The sequence below is a fragment of the Myotis brandtii genome, unplaced genomic scaffold (assembly GCF_000412655.1).
Source record: "Myotis brandtii unplaced genomic scaffold, ASM41265v1 scaffold95, whole genome shotgun sequence".
In the NCBI taxonomy this organism is placed as follows: Eukaryota; Metazoa; Chordata; class Mammalia; order Chiroptera; family Vespertilionidae; genus Myotis; species Myotis brandtii.
Window position 1 is genome coordinate 887,370 of NW_005371920.1, and position 16,621 is coordinate 903,990.

Below are 16,621 nucleotides of genomic sequence, written 5' to 3' on the forward strand. Positions count from 1 at the left end.
ACCCAGCATCACACCCACAGCTGCCTGCTCCCTGCTTCTCTCTCGCGTAAGACTCAATGTGGGAAATGGATTGAACACCTTGCAGCAGGATAAGCATTTGATACTAGGTAGTCAGCTTTCCCTCTGACCTTCTCATTTGGAGCAAGGCCTTTGGTATCTATCTCACACCCTCCCCAGAAATTCTCCCCCTGCCCCAGGATTTGGGACTCTGTGGAGGGAAAAGATATGGCAGCTCCTAGTGGCTGGAGTACAGGACCCAGAAGATGGCAGAAGCTTGTGGCGAACAGGGTGGCGAGGTCAAAAAAGCAATGCCAGCACTCCCACCACTGTGCACCCCAGGGTGAAGCCCCTTTTGGGACACCACACCGATTCTACACAGAACACAGGGCAAGAGCGCACACACTCCAGGCTGGGGACGGTGCGGGCGGGATGGTCTCCCACTCTTTGGTCCGAGCAGCGGGCCTTGCTGTGTAGGGTCGTGATTTTGGAAGGCCCCATCTCCCCTCCCGCCCAGGACAGGAGTCCCTGCCCCCACCTCTCCTTTCCCAGAGATAAAATGGGCAGAACAAGGACCCAGGCTCGAGCACCCAAAGAATGGCAGGACACCCTCTGTGGAGGCAGACTGTATTTAAATGCAATTCACCTCTTTGGGGTCTAGGAAAAGCCACCCGTAGATTCATTTGCTGGGAAACATGGTCTGTGTGGCGGAGGCGGAGGACACTGGGGCCGCGGTCTTGCTGAAAGCTGACTTCCTCCGGGGGTCTGTCTGCTGTCCGGAATGGCAGCCGCTGCGGTGGGCGAATAGGATGGTCATCTCCGGGCCCAAGGGGGTGGCTTCAGGCTGGGACCCCTTAGGGGTGGTGGGATGTTCAGGCTTCCCGGAGGTGCTGTGTTTGGTGGGAGGAGGGCTGTAATTCTGAAATCTCACGGTCTTGACTTGCTGTGAGAGAAAGAAGAACAGAGGGACCCAGGTGAGGGGGGAGGCATCCCTGGGACCTGCTTCATGCTGTTTCTCCGCTCTGGCCCCGCCTCAGGGCCTCATGTACGTGTTCATTCAGGAACTGCGTGCGTCTACCACGCGTCCCGCACTCTATGAGGAGCTGCGAACCCAAGAGTGAACACAGTTGCCCTCGACAAAAGGACAATTGTAACCACAAGCGCCAGGATGGGGGACGCATAGATGCTCAGTGCAGACGAGTATGAGACTAAAGCTGGAGGGCGGGTATATCCCGCACTCTGTGAGGAGCTGCGAACCTGAGTGAATACAGTTGCCCTCGACAAAAAGACAATTGTAACCACAAGCGCCAGGATGGGGGACGTATAGATGCTCAATGCAGACGAGTATGAGACTAAAGCTGGAGGGCGGGTATGCAGGGACGGCTTCCTAGAGGCCGAGCGAGTTCCTTTGATAACTGAAGATCCATTAGGAATTCTCTAGAAGAAATCTGGTAGGCCTGCCTGGGAAAGGGACTGAGGCCTGAGAGTCTGGTCTATTCTGGAAAGTCTCAGTTCACCTTCCCTCTCTCCTCTCCGCCCACCCTGGAGGCCTAACTCAAGGCGCCCCCTTCCTGAGGCCCCCCTGCTGATGCCATCTGGACAGCCCCACAGGCTGAGAGGTCCTCAGAGAGGTTTGCAAACTGGACACCTGCGGGCTGACTTTAGCCTGCAGCATGTTTGAGAGCTGTAGGAAGCTGGGAGATCGCACATCGAAATCAGTCGTTCGTGTGTCTCTTTAAAAATCAGAGATCCGGCGCGCTGGGCCTGAGCCCCAGTTTGGCAACAACTGACGAGCAGTCTCTCTCCATAGGGAGGTATGTCCTCTGTTTGCACAGGCCTCGCCTCTCCCTCCTTCCTCCTCTCCTGGCTGTTACCCACCTGCCTGGTGCCCACACGCATCGGCTTTGGTCGGTCCCTCTCTCGGGGCTTAATCAAGTGCTCTGCGTACTGCTTAGGAATGATTTCTTTTTTCCAGGAAATTCGATCCTAGTGTCCCCCACTGAGAATCCAGGTTTCTTCACACTAGACCTTGATCATATCTAGCAGAGGCCTGGGCACTTACTGGACGCTTGCAGTTTGAAGGCTGTATCTAACAGCTTGCGGGGACGGGCAGCTGGGGCCTGGAAGGTTTTGACTTACTTGAAAACTAGAATTCAGGAAAAACAAAACAAAACACCACCTCCTGACATTTCCATCAGTCAGCACGGACTTTTTCCAAATGCCTTTCCCTATAAGCTTAGCGTCAGGAGCATGAGTTTTTGGATTAGATCCGGATTCCACTCCAGACACTTGTGCGTCCGCTGTGTGCCTTTGGGTAATGTGCTCTAGCTCCTTAAGCCTCCACGTCCTCATTTTAAAATGAGGATGACAATGATAATACTACTACTTCAGAGGGTTGTTGTCAGGATGAAACGTGAAGCAATTAGCACAGTGCCTGCCAGGTCATTAGCAGTCAGTCAGTGTGTGACGAAGAGAAGGGGACCGCACCGCCTTTCCAGGTCAGGGGGAATGAGCGGTGGCGGTGATGCTATGATGGTCAAGAAACTAAAAGATAATAAGCATTGCCCAACTTCCTAATGTCACCTCCTCCATCCTCCATCCCTCCTGCTTCAAGGATGTTAACAAAATCTCGTATGTCTTCTAGTGGGAAAAGCCCTGAAGTAGAAATGAACATATTTGATCTCTGCCACAGTTGTCATAATTCAGTGTGACCTTCTTCTATACCACGAACAATTATGTATCAAGCCCTCTGTAAGCGCTGTATACATCTTTACTCACTTAATCTCCACCCCAATCCTATGAGGCTGTTGCTAGTATTCTTACCGCCACCATTCTACAGATTAGAAAAAAAAAAAAGTCTCAGAAAGGGGAAGTGTTTTGGCCAAAGTCACCAGCTAGCAAGCAGCAGAGCTGGAGTTCAAATCCAGATTTCTCTGATGCCAAAGCCATGTTTTTCCCAAGCCACCTTGTGCCTTGAAAGAAGTGTTTGAAATATTCAGAGAGGACGTGAGGATGCAGAGGGGGTTGCATGTAGGGGTCCTTCAGGGGCAGTAATTTTGATTTCTCGTCCACTAAGACTAAAATCTCAGGAGCTGGGACACTGAGCCACGCTAGGGGTCTGAAGAGTCATGGCCCCAAAGTCAGCTCACTCCTACCTTTTCGCTGCTGTTTCTGGAGTTTTCTGGCTTCACCAGGATGGATGGTGGGGCAGATGCAGGCGGTTTGAGTGGAGGCTCGCTCTTGATGGGGATTTCCTTGCCTTCCATGATGATGGAGCTGGCGGTTGAGTGGATCCTGGACTCACTGCCTCTGCTGATGCACGTGAGGGCAGGCTCCCCCGTGGGAGTCGGCTTGGGTCCCATCTCCGCCACCACCATCAAGGGTGAGGAGGGGACCGCCTGTGGCTGGTGGAACTGGAACTGCTGAGGCCGGACGACCTGATATCCCAGAATAGTTAAGTGCTTTCTCAATCTGACCGCACGCACATTCTCTCAGGGTCTTTCAAAGGTGACCTTGTTCTTTTTTTAGTGCTGTTTGCTGATGCTGGCAGCAAGTAAGTGGCTAGCTGAATGTTGGGGGAGGGTGTTAGAAGGTATGTTACTTCCTCTCTCTCTCTCTCTCTCTCTCTCTCACACACACACACACACACACACACACACACACACACACACACTCCTACTCTCTCCCTCCAGACCTTTAAGATGGAAAGTGAAGAAGATAGATCTAGAGACAGCTTCACAGTGAGAAGCAAACAGAGTTGTGCAGACCAAAGAGGAAACAAAAGCCAGAGAACGAGAGAAACCAAGAAGAGAAACTGAGAAACACAAGAGTCAACTGAGAGGGAGGGAGAGGGGAAGGAGAGGCGGGGAGGGGACTCTGGCCAGCGATGTGAAGAACATGCTAACAACAGCTTTAGCTAGATGGTGGTGGGATCGCTTTTAGCTGGGCTTCAGGGCGGGTGGGTGGGATTCTGAGAGAGAGGGTGTGCAGGTGGATGTGGCACCAGAGGGAAGCAGATCTGGAAAGGTGACTCGAGGGAGGTGTGTGCGGATGAGCCTCGCAGAGCTCCTGACACGAATCAGATCTACTCCCAGGGAGCCTGGGACAGGTCAGTCCCCTCAGCCCCCTCATTCGTAAACCGGAGCTAATAGCAGTGCCCTGCAGGGCTGGCGCGAGGATTACATTTTAGGATGTATGCAAAGTGTTAGGACTGCGCCTGGGGCCTAATAAATGGCCCATGCTTGTTAGACATCATTTGTGGGTAAAGGATAGCAAACCCTAAAAATTCGAGGTCTGCCCAGCCGGTGTGACTTAGTGTTTGAGTGTTGACCTATGAAGCAAGAAGTTGTGGTTCAATGCCCGGTCAGGGCACATGCCCGGGTTGCTGGCTGATCCCCAGTGTGGGGCATGCAGGAGGCAGCTGATCAGTGATTCTCTCTCATCATTGATGGTTCTGTCTCTCTCTCCCTTTCTCTCATAAGCTAATAAAAATAAAAATAAAATGCAAGGTCCAGGAGTTTGGTTTTGCCCCTTCCCTAAGCTCCTGTTCTTTTTGTTAACAGAGATCACCTCTCATTGAAAAGCTGTTCCGCTCACATCCCCTGGAGACAGGAGATCCTCACCCCTTGGGAATATGTCCTGTAGGTATTTGGGGAATAGTCAGGAGCTCACGGCACTCAGGGGGCAGGGTGGAGAGACACCCCTGAGAAGCATTGTGGCCATTTCTCCATAAGGGGCCCCAGCACTGAGAGGCACAGGTGGCGTGGCTCAGCCGTTTGTGTCCCGCTCAGGGGCCCGCGCCAAGGCCTTGTTCTGCGCTGTGACTTTTCATCAAGCCGGACGTGAACGTGAAAAGCAGAATGCTCGCCACTCACATTCGGCCTTCTCAGCCGCTGCGAGCAAGCCAGTCACCATTTACAAGTCTGACCTTTCCACATGGATATTTATTTTGCCACGGTCAGCCCTGTGAGGTCATTTCTGCTGTCATTTCTCTTCGCTTCGGGGAGACTGAGAGCTTGACCAGCCTCACCTCGGGAAGGGGGGAGAGAGAGAAAGCCTCCCGGATCTGGAAAAGCCAGAGCGGCACTGGGCAGACGTGGCCTCGGGCTCCCAGAAACGTGTGAAAAATTGCCTTACCTATTTATTTTGTTGGTTCCTAACTGCCAAGAGAGCGAATGCTTTCTCATTGCACGTGCGTGCAATGCAAACAGTCAAAGCTCCGAGTTAATCAAGATGTGCGCAAAGGCAGGGAGCGAGCCCATGAGAGGAAAGTGAGTAGTTGCTGGTGGGACGCACTGCCTGGCTTCCGTAAGTGGTCCAGGCTGAGTCTCCGTGAGCGCAGGCTCCGGATGGGGCAGAGATGGTCTGCTTAGTGGCAGTAGCAGTGATGAGACGGACACAATAATAATACTATAACATAGTTATTTCTCAAGAGCTTATTACGGGCCAGGCTGCGCCATCCGTCTTATGTGGATTATTTTATTAAATCCATACAATAACCCTGATGAGGTTGGTACTGTTTTTATTTCCATTTTCCCCCATTTATTTCCATTTTACGAATGAGAGAACTGAAGACTGAAGAGGTTAGTAACTGGCCCAAGGCTGTTATGGTGGGATCAATTACTGTGTGTGTGTGTGTGGCGGGGGGAGGGTGGGTATAAGGTGGAGGTACTGGAGGGAGAAGCAGGGAGGACAGTCGGTGGAACTGAGAGGCAGGCGTGGTGGCACTGAGGTCCAGCAGGTGACCAGATGAAAGCACTGGGAGTGGGTGGAGCTAAGATATGAATTTTCCTGGGACATTTTCCTGTGTGGCATATTGTCTCACTGTTTTGCTCTGACTAGTCAGTCTTATTGCCTCTTCACATTGAATCATTTTTTTTTTTAAAGATAGCAGAGTCCAGCTCAAATCAGAGGATGCAGAATGAATCAAGTTTACTTTGCCTGGCTCATTGTCTCCTTCTAGAAAGGTGTATAAATAAATAACAGAATCTTGCTGTTTTGTAGGACAATGGGTTTCAAACACTTTATAAAATCCTTGAAAATTAGGCCTTATGTAGGAGTTCAGTGTTTTAGGAGATAAAAACATGGCTTTTAAGAGACAAGCTCTATATTACTGCCATGTGTGCAGGTGGCTGTTATATGGGTAAAAATAAAAGCAAGGTGCAGGACAGTGCCGTGAGTATGATGACAAGGTATAGAAGTACATGGAAGAGAACTTGAGACTGGAAGTGAAGGATATAAGGAGACTTACTTTTGTACAACATAATTCTTTTTTTCTTTAACCTCATGGATATATTAGTTAAATAACAAAATGGGATTCAGAAGCTCTTAGCGTTGACTTCTTAACTTTCTTTTTCTCTCTCCCTCCTTCCTTTCCCTTGTTTTCCTTCTGACACCCCTGAGGGGTTCCCTGGAACATAATTTGAGAAGCACTGCTCCAGCAAGTGCTTTGGTTGTTCCCTCTTAATGAGAGCCAGCATCCACCTTGGCTGTGTTAAAATTACAGGTTGGCACTCTGGGCTGCTGTCCTCCCAGTCAGTCAACGTGCATGTATGAAGTGACCGGAGGGCAGTGACCTTGAGTGGGTCAGTTTGCATCCAGTAGAACAGCTCAGTATTTGGGAATCATAAAAAAACCTTCCACTGAGGCTTGTTTTAAAGCCAAGATCCTTGTTTTTGCAGGAAGCACTCTGTCCACCGAGGTCAATCTCTTCCTCCCCCGCTGCCCCCGCGCCCCCCACCAGTCACTTAGCTCTAGGCACATACTTCTCTGCCACCACTTACTCTTTCTCATGCTGCCCCGTCCTTTCCGGAGAGTGCTCTGTCCTGAAGTGCCCAGGCTGGCTGTGCTCCGCACGGGGTTGACTATGGCCGTGGGCACAAAGACGGACTTGAAGGGGCGGCTTTGTCGGGGATCACCTTCTGAAATGCTGCCTTGGGAGGACACAGAGGAGGTCGACAATGTCCATGTGGCATAGAGACCAGGGCTCCGGGGGTCTGGAAAACTAGATGTCTTTCTGGGTGTGGAAATTGTTTTCAAAAGAAGCAGAGAAAGCAAATGGTCAGTCAAGAGTCCTGTTTTAAAAACCTACCAGCTCCCAGCCGTAGACCAGATGTGGCTCTTCCTCGCCCTCTTTCTACCCATAAATATGCTTTTTGTCAACGACGTGGGCTTAACTACGTAGCCTCGTCCTACGCTTGCTGACTGTGGGTGTGTTGAGGGTCTCATAAGGGTCCTTTCCGTGTTCACCTGGCTTTGCCATGGTGATTCCTTGTCCATTCAGGGACTCTCTGAAGGCAGAGATTTTACATGACCTATGTGTCCTACAGACCTCAATTATGAATAAATGTTTGCTGAGTGGCTGCCATGATGCTTTCAGCCCTGATGCCAGTCATTCTGGCTAACACATATTGAGCACTTACTGTATGCCAGGCAACAGCCAAGTGCTTTGCCCACATGATCTCATGGATTCTTCACAACAGCCCTTTGAGGCAGGTTATTATGAGTACTGCTGTGTTATAGAAGAAAATAAAAGGAGATTTAGAGGTACTTGCCCAAGCAACTACTACTCTACCACTGAGCGACATCACCTGCGCTCTCACCACTGCGTACACAACCTTGGGGCTAGTTAGAGCATTCACCATTTGGTAGCAAGGAAAATCTGCATCCCGCTTGAAAGAAACTGAGTAAAGCAGTGGGTAGGCCCTAAACGTGCCACCATAAGACATCAATTCTTCAGCCTTAGGGTCTGATTTTTAATGCTAGTATCAAATTTTGTAAAACAGCAAGCAACCCCTCCTCCATTGTTCCCAGCCTGCAAGTCCCTGAACCCCGTGGGGAATGGCTGTCAATCTACATGCCCTTCTTGCCCTTGTACCAGTCCTCCCCCAACATCACAGCCTCTCCTAAGCAGCCCATCCGTCACCTTGTCACTCTGTTGATGAAATAACCTCGGCTAATTACCTGGGAATAACCAACTTGACCATGGCCCCCGGCACAGAGATGCCCTCCTCCCTCCTAGTTTCCTGCCTGTCAATGCCTCCAGGTTTCTCTTTGGGTAATTTCCTCTTATTTTCCTCCTTTTCTCTCCTTTTGCTTAAAAGTGATATGTGGTTTAATGATGAGCCGGCCAGGGTTGTACAAAGATGAGTAAGGCATCCTTTAATGTAGCCAATCCTGCCCAAGACAGATATGCAGCCCGATGCACCAGGAGCTGATGGTGGAGGGGAGTGGGCTGCCCACCATGAAGAGCCCACACTACATTGGAGGTGATGGCCGCTGGAGGAGAGAGACCCCCAGCACGAGCTTCCATGACATAGTCTGCATCTGCCTGTCTTTTTTTTTTTTTTTTAAATAGTCAACAGGCTATTTTTAGAGAGAGAGAGGAAGGGAAAAGAGAGAAACATCATGTGAGAATGCAACATTGATCAGCTGCCTCCTACACACTCCCCCATAGAGATCGAGTCCACAACCTGGGCATGTGCTCTGACTGGGAATCAAATCAGCAACCCCTTGGTGCATGGGACAACACCCAACCAGCTGAGCCACACTGGCCAGGGCATGGACCAGCCTGTCTTTTGAATCAAAGCTTTAAGGTGCTAGATGCTGCAAAATGGATTGAAAACAGGAGAGAATGCTTCCAGAACTGTTTCCAGCAGCAGCAGCAGCAGCAGCAGCAGCAGTAGCAGCAGCAGCAGCAGCAAGGAATTAGGCCCAAGCCAGCTTTCTTCACCAGTCCTGTCTTTAAACAGACTGACATTCGACCTCTGTTTTCTAGTCCAGCACTAGGCTGAGTCCAGAAACTCCTAAATCCCAAGTCCTTCATTTAACAAGGGGCCCCTCTGAGTCTTAGCTCAGCACTTCCCTAGCACTTTCTTCTGACATCAGAGCACTTTGCACACAGATATTAATCAATCCCCATGACACCTCAGGCCTGCAGACACCGTGATGCTTGTTTTCTAGTTGGAGAGACTGAGGGACATTCGGGCTTGAGTGCAAGGAGCACGTGTTGCCTCTGATTCGCTCCACGGTGCTGCTTTGAGTGTGCAGGTCCCTGTGTCCTCTCTTCTATCTGTGACATGAGCCCTTAAGAACTTGCCGAATATTTGAAAGGGGCATGGACCTTGACAATTTTTATGTAGTTCTGTGTAGAAAGTTAAAGGAAAATGAGTGCTGGCCCATGAGTCACTGGGAGGGCACGTGTACCAGGTATTGGGAGAAGTTTGCAAGAAAAAGAAATATCCTGGCTAACTGGACAGAAGGGAATTTATGGGGAGGACGGGAGGGTGTGGAAAAGGCCTGGAAACAGGTATAAGGGAAGTTGCTGAGGAATCTGAGGTGGGAAGGGTCTGCTCAGACACTACTGTTTGTGTTTTCACCATGAGTGGTCTTCAGCTTTGCCCACATTCTTTCCTCCCTTGTCCAGGTTTCCAAGTCCCAAGAGAAAGTATCAGGTTGGCTGAGCCTGTCCCTTCGCTGTGGTGATGGGTTGAGGAAGAGGAGGAGGAAGGGGAGTTGTTAATTTCTTCAGTCTCTGAAAAGGGAGGAAACTTCTGCCTCCCATCAAGACTGTGCGCGAAGGAGGAAACTCAAAGGGACGTTGGTGCTATTGAGAAGGGGTTTGTGTGAAAATGAGACAAATGCTCTCAACCACCTGAGCCAGTGGTGCCTCCAGGAACTGGGGAAACACCTCACGGTGGCAGAGATTTAGTTGTTGCTCAACACAGGACAGGCTGGACACCATCTCGCACAGAGGGCTGGAGCTCTGCGTGGCGCAGCAGCCTTTCCCTCTCTTGGTAATGAAGGCTCACTTGGTGAATCTTCAACCAAAAACCTGGCATTTTGGTCACTTCTGGTCTATGTGTAGTTAGCCCTGAAACTGGCTGGCTCAGTCCATTAGGGGATGATGTTAATGAGAGCAATGGTTCAAACGGTCAGGGCGCACCTCACACCTTCGGGCCCTGGCTATTGGTGAAAGGGGACACCACCCACCAAGGGGGCTGGTGCCTGTGCAGAGCCACCACTGCAACAGAAGACAGTGGGGGTGAGGGAACTTCACACACACAGAACCAAAGAGCAGAAACACAAGTGTCCAACCCACTCAGTTCCAATACAACCTGCTTAACGTAGCAGAAACCCAGCTGACAACGGACAGCATCACTCAGCCCTAAGGAGGGGGAGGAACTAAACTCCCCACAGTGGAAAGGGGGGTTAAGAATGAGGGTGAGCTGCCCCCAGATAGACAAATTAGACAAATGTCATCCACGTCCAAGATGAGTGGGGATGGGAACTTTCTCTGTGCCAGGGGGGCCATAGGAAAACGTGTCCACACAGAGAGCATCGACCCTCTGTCACCTCAGGAGGATGTACTGTGGCAGGGATTCGTTCGTCTCGGAAATGCCGGTTCTCTAGAAGCATACCCATCAGCATAAGTAGCACCTCAGTATATGAGCATGTTCAGGTGTCCATGAGCTGGGGTGGGAAGATGGACTGGGTGGCCGTCTAGTGTTGAGACTCTATCCATGTCTGACATGCAGCCAGATTGGAGGGCCTGAGTCTAGATCAGGGGTGGGCAAACTTTTTGACTCGAGGGCCACAATGGGTTCTTAAACTGGACCGGAGGGCCGGAACAAAAGCATGGATGGAGTGTTTGTGTGAACTAATATAAATTCAAAGTAAACATCATTACATAAAAGGGTACGGTCTTTTTTTTTTTTAGTTTTATTCATTTCAAACGGGCCGGATCCGGCCCACAGGCCGTAGTTTGCCCACGGCTGGTCTAGATGCTCTTGATGTGCCCAAGACCACACAGGAGAACAGCCAGGGAGGGGAGAATGGGAAGCTGAAGCTCTGAAACACACTGGAATGGAATTCTATGTGTATTCGAGTTAGGGCGACCACATGTCCAATTTTTCCAGGAGGGTCTCTTTACACCTGCTGTATTAAGAGTGTCCCTCTCTCAGAAGAAGAAGAAGAAAAAGATAAAAAATTATGAACCATAAAATAGTAGTAAATGCTTATCTATCAACAATTGAATCTAAAAATAAAAATAAACGAATAAGAAATCTAATGAACAGAATAAACTGGTGAATAAAATAGAATCAGAGGCATGGAAATGGAACAGGCTGATGATTTTCAGAGGGAATGGGGGTGGGGGCTGGGAAGAGATTAAACAAAGATCTTATATGCTTGTATGAATTACCTATGGACACAGACAATAGGGTGGCAAAGGCCTGGGGAGGGGTGGGGACCAGGTGGAGGGGGACAATGGGGGGAAAAAAAGAGGGACATCTGTAATACTCTCAACAATTAAGATAAAAAAAAAGAGTGTCCCTCTCATCTTAAAAGTGTCCTAGTTTGGATGATAAATTATATGGTCACTCTTAAAAAAAATGTATGTTTTCAGAGAGGAAGGGAGAAGGAGAGAGAGATAGAAACATTAATGATGAGAGAAAATCTGATCAGCTGCCTGCTGCATGGCCCCTACTGGGGATCAAGTCTGAAATACAGGCATGTGCCCTGACGGGGCATCAAACTATGACCTCCTGGTTCATGGGTCGAAGCTCAACCACTGAGCCACACTGACTGGGCATGGTCACTCTTATTCTATCTGTTCTTCCACGGCATAACCAAGACTTTGGGCTAAGGTCTGATGCATAAGCAAATGCCCTAGGAGTACACACATGGCCCTAGAGAATTCATGTTAGATCCCACAGAAGAAACTGTTCATGAGTTAGGGTAGGTGTCCTCCTAGCTCCTCATTGTCACTTCTAGACCATTCTCCCACCCTCCTCTGTATCTCTGAGCTCTGACATATTATCGGACTCTGCCATCTTGTTGCAGTCGTCATTTCTCCTCAGGTCTCTCCTCTCATTCCTGGAAGATTTCAGCTCCAGGCTCACTGCCCTTCTCTCCACTCCACCTGATCCTACCATGGTGATTTCATCTAGAGTTAGGGCTTTAAATGCCATCTCAAGCCTGGACTTCTTCCTTAAATGCTAGACTTGCATATGCAACCACATCTTTATGAGGATTACTAACAGACATTGGGACTTAATCTGCTGCAAACAAAGCTTTCGCTTCCCTTCCATCCCCCAAAACCTGTTCCTGTTTTGGTTTTCACCTCCATAGCAATAAAAGGCAACTCCATCCTACAGTGACTCAAGGCACAGAACTTGGACTCACCTCAAATCCTCTATTCTTTCACACCCAATATTGGATCTGTCAGAAAATCTAGGGTATAACCAGAATCTGATCACACCCGCCTCCCACCATGGCTCACACCCTGGTTCAATTCACCATCACTCTCCCCTGGATTATGATAATATTCCCTTAGTCTCTCTGCTTTGAACTTCTTGTCTCAACAGTTTATTCTCAAGCCAGCAACTAGAGGAATTCCAGTTCAAACTTATATTAGATCATGTCATTCTTCTGCTCAAAACCCTGCAGTAGGGTTAAAGTCAAATTCATTATGACCTAGGAAACGCTCTATGATCTGACCCCCTGTTACCATTCTGACCTCATCTCCTACTAACCTGCTCCTCACTGGCTTTAATTCAGGCCTGTTGGCCTTCACGTCAGGCACAGTCCTACCCCAGGGCCTTTGTTCAGGAATTTGCTGTTCCTTTGGCCTGGAATACACTTCCTTTGGTGACCCACATGGCTCCCCTCCTCATTTCCTCATTCCTCCTCCTTCTCAGTAAGGCCATCCCTGACCAATCTGTTAGAACCTTAATCACCCCCACACGAATTCTATTCCCCTTTCCTGATTTATTTTTCTTCTTAGGCCTCAGCATTAACATACCATACATATTACTTATACAGCTTGTTTTGTGTCTGTCTGTTCCTCTAGTATGTAATCTGTAGGCAGGGATTTGGTGTATTTTGTTCACTGGTGTTTCTCCAGTGTCTAGAAAGGTGACCAACACATGTCAGTGGTCAGCACTCAAAAAATGTTTGTTTAATAAATGAATTAAAGCACCAGTTATAGACACCCTTAGTTTTCTTTTGGAGATTTTGCCACTTTCTAACAAATTTCAAGAACCTTCCTTTGAAGGATAACTAGGATCTTCTGCCCCAACTTTCCACCAATCTTTTTACACAAGCCTGGACCTATGGGAACCCAGACTTCACCTGCACTCTTCCTAGAAAGGGGGTCCACCACCTCACCTGCTAGCCTGATAGGCAGCCTTTCATTGAACCACAACCTCCCACTGGTTCACTGTCCCCTCGTGGAATAAGTCTGTTTCCTGGTCGACACAGTCTGTGATGGTCCCTCTGACCCTTCTTTGTACATCTTACACAATAGCCCTTGCTTATCGGTTTCTTCTCTGACGTGGTTTTGTCTGCTTACCATCCTTGCTGCCCTCCTCCAGACTCAGTGCCTCGCCTACATGAAGGTCCCCCCTGAACTGAACATATGACTCCAGGAGTGAGCCCCAGAGCGTACCATGAGATCATCACTTTCCTTGGGATTGTGACTCTCTGGCATGTCATAAAGACAGCATTTGCTGTGGTGATGGCCTCACTGCCTGGGCTTTGCCTGAGCTGGTAGGAGTACAGGTAGGAGGAGGTGTGGGTAGTTTGGGAGTTTGTGTGCATTGTGGTTGTGGTAGGAGGTGGCTAGACAAACTGTGGGCCAGGGAAATCAACAGGCATGGCAAAGATGACAAAGGTTGGAACAAGTTATTTTGGAAGAAGACCTGCAGGGTAACTAACATGTGACCTGGGGTGTGGATGGACAGGGAGTAGTCTGAATTCACAGAAACTCTGCTCACGGCCCAACTTCCTGGGAAGGTTCCTGAGGTCCTCTGGGTGGTTATCCTGCCAGCACATTTCCCCATTCTGCCACTAGATGGAGTGTTGAGGTGGAGGATGTGAAGTGGGATTTTTGGCATTTGTACAGAAAACCTGAAATCTAGATCCTGGGCAGGTTGCTTAACTCTGTACATCAGTTTCCTCATTTGTAAAATAATATATACCTTAAAGGATTCCTGGGCATAGCTAATGAGTTAAAAAATGCGGAAGTGCTTGTGAACTGTGGAGAACTATAAAAAAGACAACTATTGCCCAGCCAGTGTGGCTCAATGGTTGAGCGTTGACTTGTGAATCAGGTCACGGTTTAATTCTCAGTTAGGGCACATGCCCAGGTTGCGGGTTCGATCCCCAGTGTGGGACGTGCAGGAGGCAGTCAATCAATGATTCTCTCTCATCATTGATGTTTCTATCTCTCCCACCCTTTCCCTTCCTCTCTGAAATCAATAACAATATATTTAAAAAGAAAGATAAAAAAGACAACTATTTTAACTATATACTTTTTAAAATATATATATATTTTATTGATTTTTTACAGAGAGGAAGGGAGAGGGATAGAGAGTTAGAAACATCGATCAGCTGCCTCTTGCACACCCCCTACTGGGGATGTGCCCGCAACCAAGGTACATGCCCTTGACTGGACTCAAACCCGGGACCCTTGAGTCCTCAGGCTGATGCTCTATCCACTGAGCCAAACCGGTTAGGGCACTATATACTGTTTTTAAAATTAAAGTGTTAGGAGGGTAAAAGCTGTTTCTTGGTCCACACTCTGTAAGAGCATTGAGTTGTTCAACAATTCAACCATCCCCAGATGGCCCCGGTCTAGAAGACCCCACCCCCGGGTGCCTGGGATTGGAGGGGACGCACCTGAAAATGGGGATGACGTAGTTGTTGGGGAAGATGCCCACTCGCCCGGTGACCAAGGAGACTCCCTTGAGCCAGCCGTCCTGGTACTTCCCCAGGACCCTGATGCCTTCTCCCCTCTGCAGGTCCAGCTCATCGGGTCCATGGGCGGAGTAGGAGTGTAGAGCTACAAACCTGGGGGACACAGGGCACTGGTGAAGGACAAAGAGTACACCTCTAGGGGAGGGCAGGGGAGTGGCGAAGGGCGAGGGGAGATTGGAACCTTCAGCCCAGTGGTTAGCGATAACAACCTTGCAAAACTGAAACCTCAATATGTAAGGCAGATGAAGATGGCAGAGAACCTGGTCTAAACAGCCGAAGGGGCCCGATCCCTGCCCTCTCCATGCCCCCCGACCTCCGCAGAATGTCACACAACTGCAAGTCACTAGTTTAGGCTACACCAGCATTTTGACAATGGGACACTGGCCTACAGTGGAGAAAGGAGTTGGTGACCAGAAATTAGTGGCAGAGCCAGGTCTCAGCCCCACACGTGCAGCCAGCAGGCTCAGGGAAATGAGAGGTCGGCTGGAAGCCTCGACCCACTCCCTCTCCTGAGAGTAGAAACCTGTTTGCCCCCAGGAGCTAGCTTAACATAGGCAGGGAAGTGGGCACTGGGCTGGGGTGGGGCAGGGTTAGCTCTAGTTCTTTGGCGCACAGCGGGATGCTGGCTGCATGGTGGGATGGAGGGGAATGAGCTTAGTATGGCGAAAATGCCCTCGGTTAGAGCAGTGATTTTCCACTGTGAAGTCCACACAGGGGCCGGGTAGGTCTCACATCCAGGTATGAGTCGGGGATGAAGACACTGGGGAATGGTGAGGCTGTGAGATGAGATACCTGCTGACTAAAGGCATCAGAAAATAGCCCACCTGGCATGCCAGCTTCAGGGGCTGCCGGTGTATGGCCCTCAGGCTAGACCTGAGCAAGTCCTTCTAGATTCTAAGGACTGAGACACTGGAAGGTCTTATCAAATGGGCTGGGGGTGGAGTGTTCTCATCTGCAAGTTCTTCCCCCTAGAAAATGCTACTTTTTTTTTTTCACTGATTACTAAAGCAACATCTATTTATAGCCCACCATGAATCTAAAGGAAGACAATAGAAATTGCTCAGTACACAATTTCCCAGCAATGTTCTGGTATATAACCTTCTAGTCTCTTTCTACTTTGTGAAATAATGAGCTAGGATGACATGCTTTGCTAATTTGTACTTTTCACCGTTATTTCCATTGGCGATTTTAAAGGGAGGGGAGCCGTTGTCTCTCTGGAGGGGAAGGTTTTGGAGTGCTCAATGGCAGAGGGATGGCTAAGATGACTCCTCTGCACCAGGACCGGGTGGAGGGCTGAGCTTTTTACTCACATGTTAGCTGAGAGGTGTTGCTGGGAGCCAGGCAGACTGACGATGGCCATGGAATGTCCTGGGGAGGCAGGTGTGGCGTGATACATGCTGACCTACACAGACAGAAAAGACAGCCATGCTGAGTCAGTGAGCGACACAAGCCAGGCCCACAGCAGAGCTGCTACAGAAAGGCCTGATGCAGCTGGAAACCAAGAGTCGTGCCCAGCGCTACCCATCATGGGCCATGTCTGTGGTTTGTGGGAAGAGCAGGGTGGGAATACATCGGTTTATGTCCTGGGGAGGTGGGGGGATGGGGAGGTGGCTTGCCAAGGCTGCATTCCAAGATTACTCAGGTAAGACTGAGAAAGAAGGCCAGTTGGATTGACAGTCAACAGGGCACTGCCAGACTCCTGGATCTGTCCCCGCCGGCCCCTCCCCACCCATCTCCCAGTGCACGCACCTCCCTCTCTCTGTGAAAACCTGCTCTCAGAATATGATACAATGGTTAATATTGATTGAGAACTTAACACTTGCCAGGCACTTTGAAGTGCTTTACAAGCAAAGGTCATCTTTATTAA

At 49.5% G+C, this 16,621-nt stretch overlaps 1 protein-coding gene across 1 annotated transcript in view; it reads right to left on the reverse strand.

Annotated features, from left to right (window-relative positions):
* Positions 1-610: 610 nt before the first annotated feature.
* SH3RF2 (SH3 domain containing ring finger 2) overlaps positions 611-16,621 on the reverse strand; it is a 99,574-nt gene continuing 83,563 nt past the window's right edge. Inside the window, exons 6-10 of the mRNA XM_014533146.1 lie at positions 16,065-16,156; positions 14,677-14,847; positions 6,616-7,012; positions 3,153-3,485; positions 611-940 (exon numbers count right to left, since the gene is read on the reverse strand). Of these exons, the coding sequence (XP_014388632.1) occupies positions 677-940; positions 3,153-3,485; positions 6,616-7,012; positions 14,677-14,847; positions 16,065-16,156 (1,257 nt within the window). The 3' untranslated portion in view covers positions 611-676. The remainder of the gene's footprint in view (positions 941-3,152; positions 3,486-6,615; positions 7,013-14,676; positions 14,848-16,064; positions 16,157-16,621) is intronic.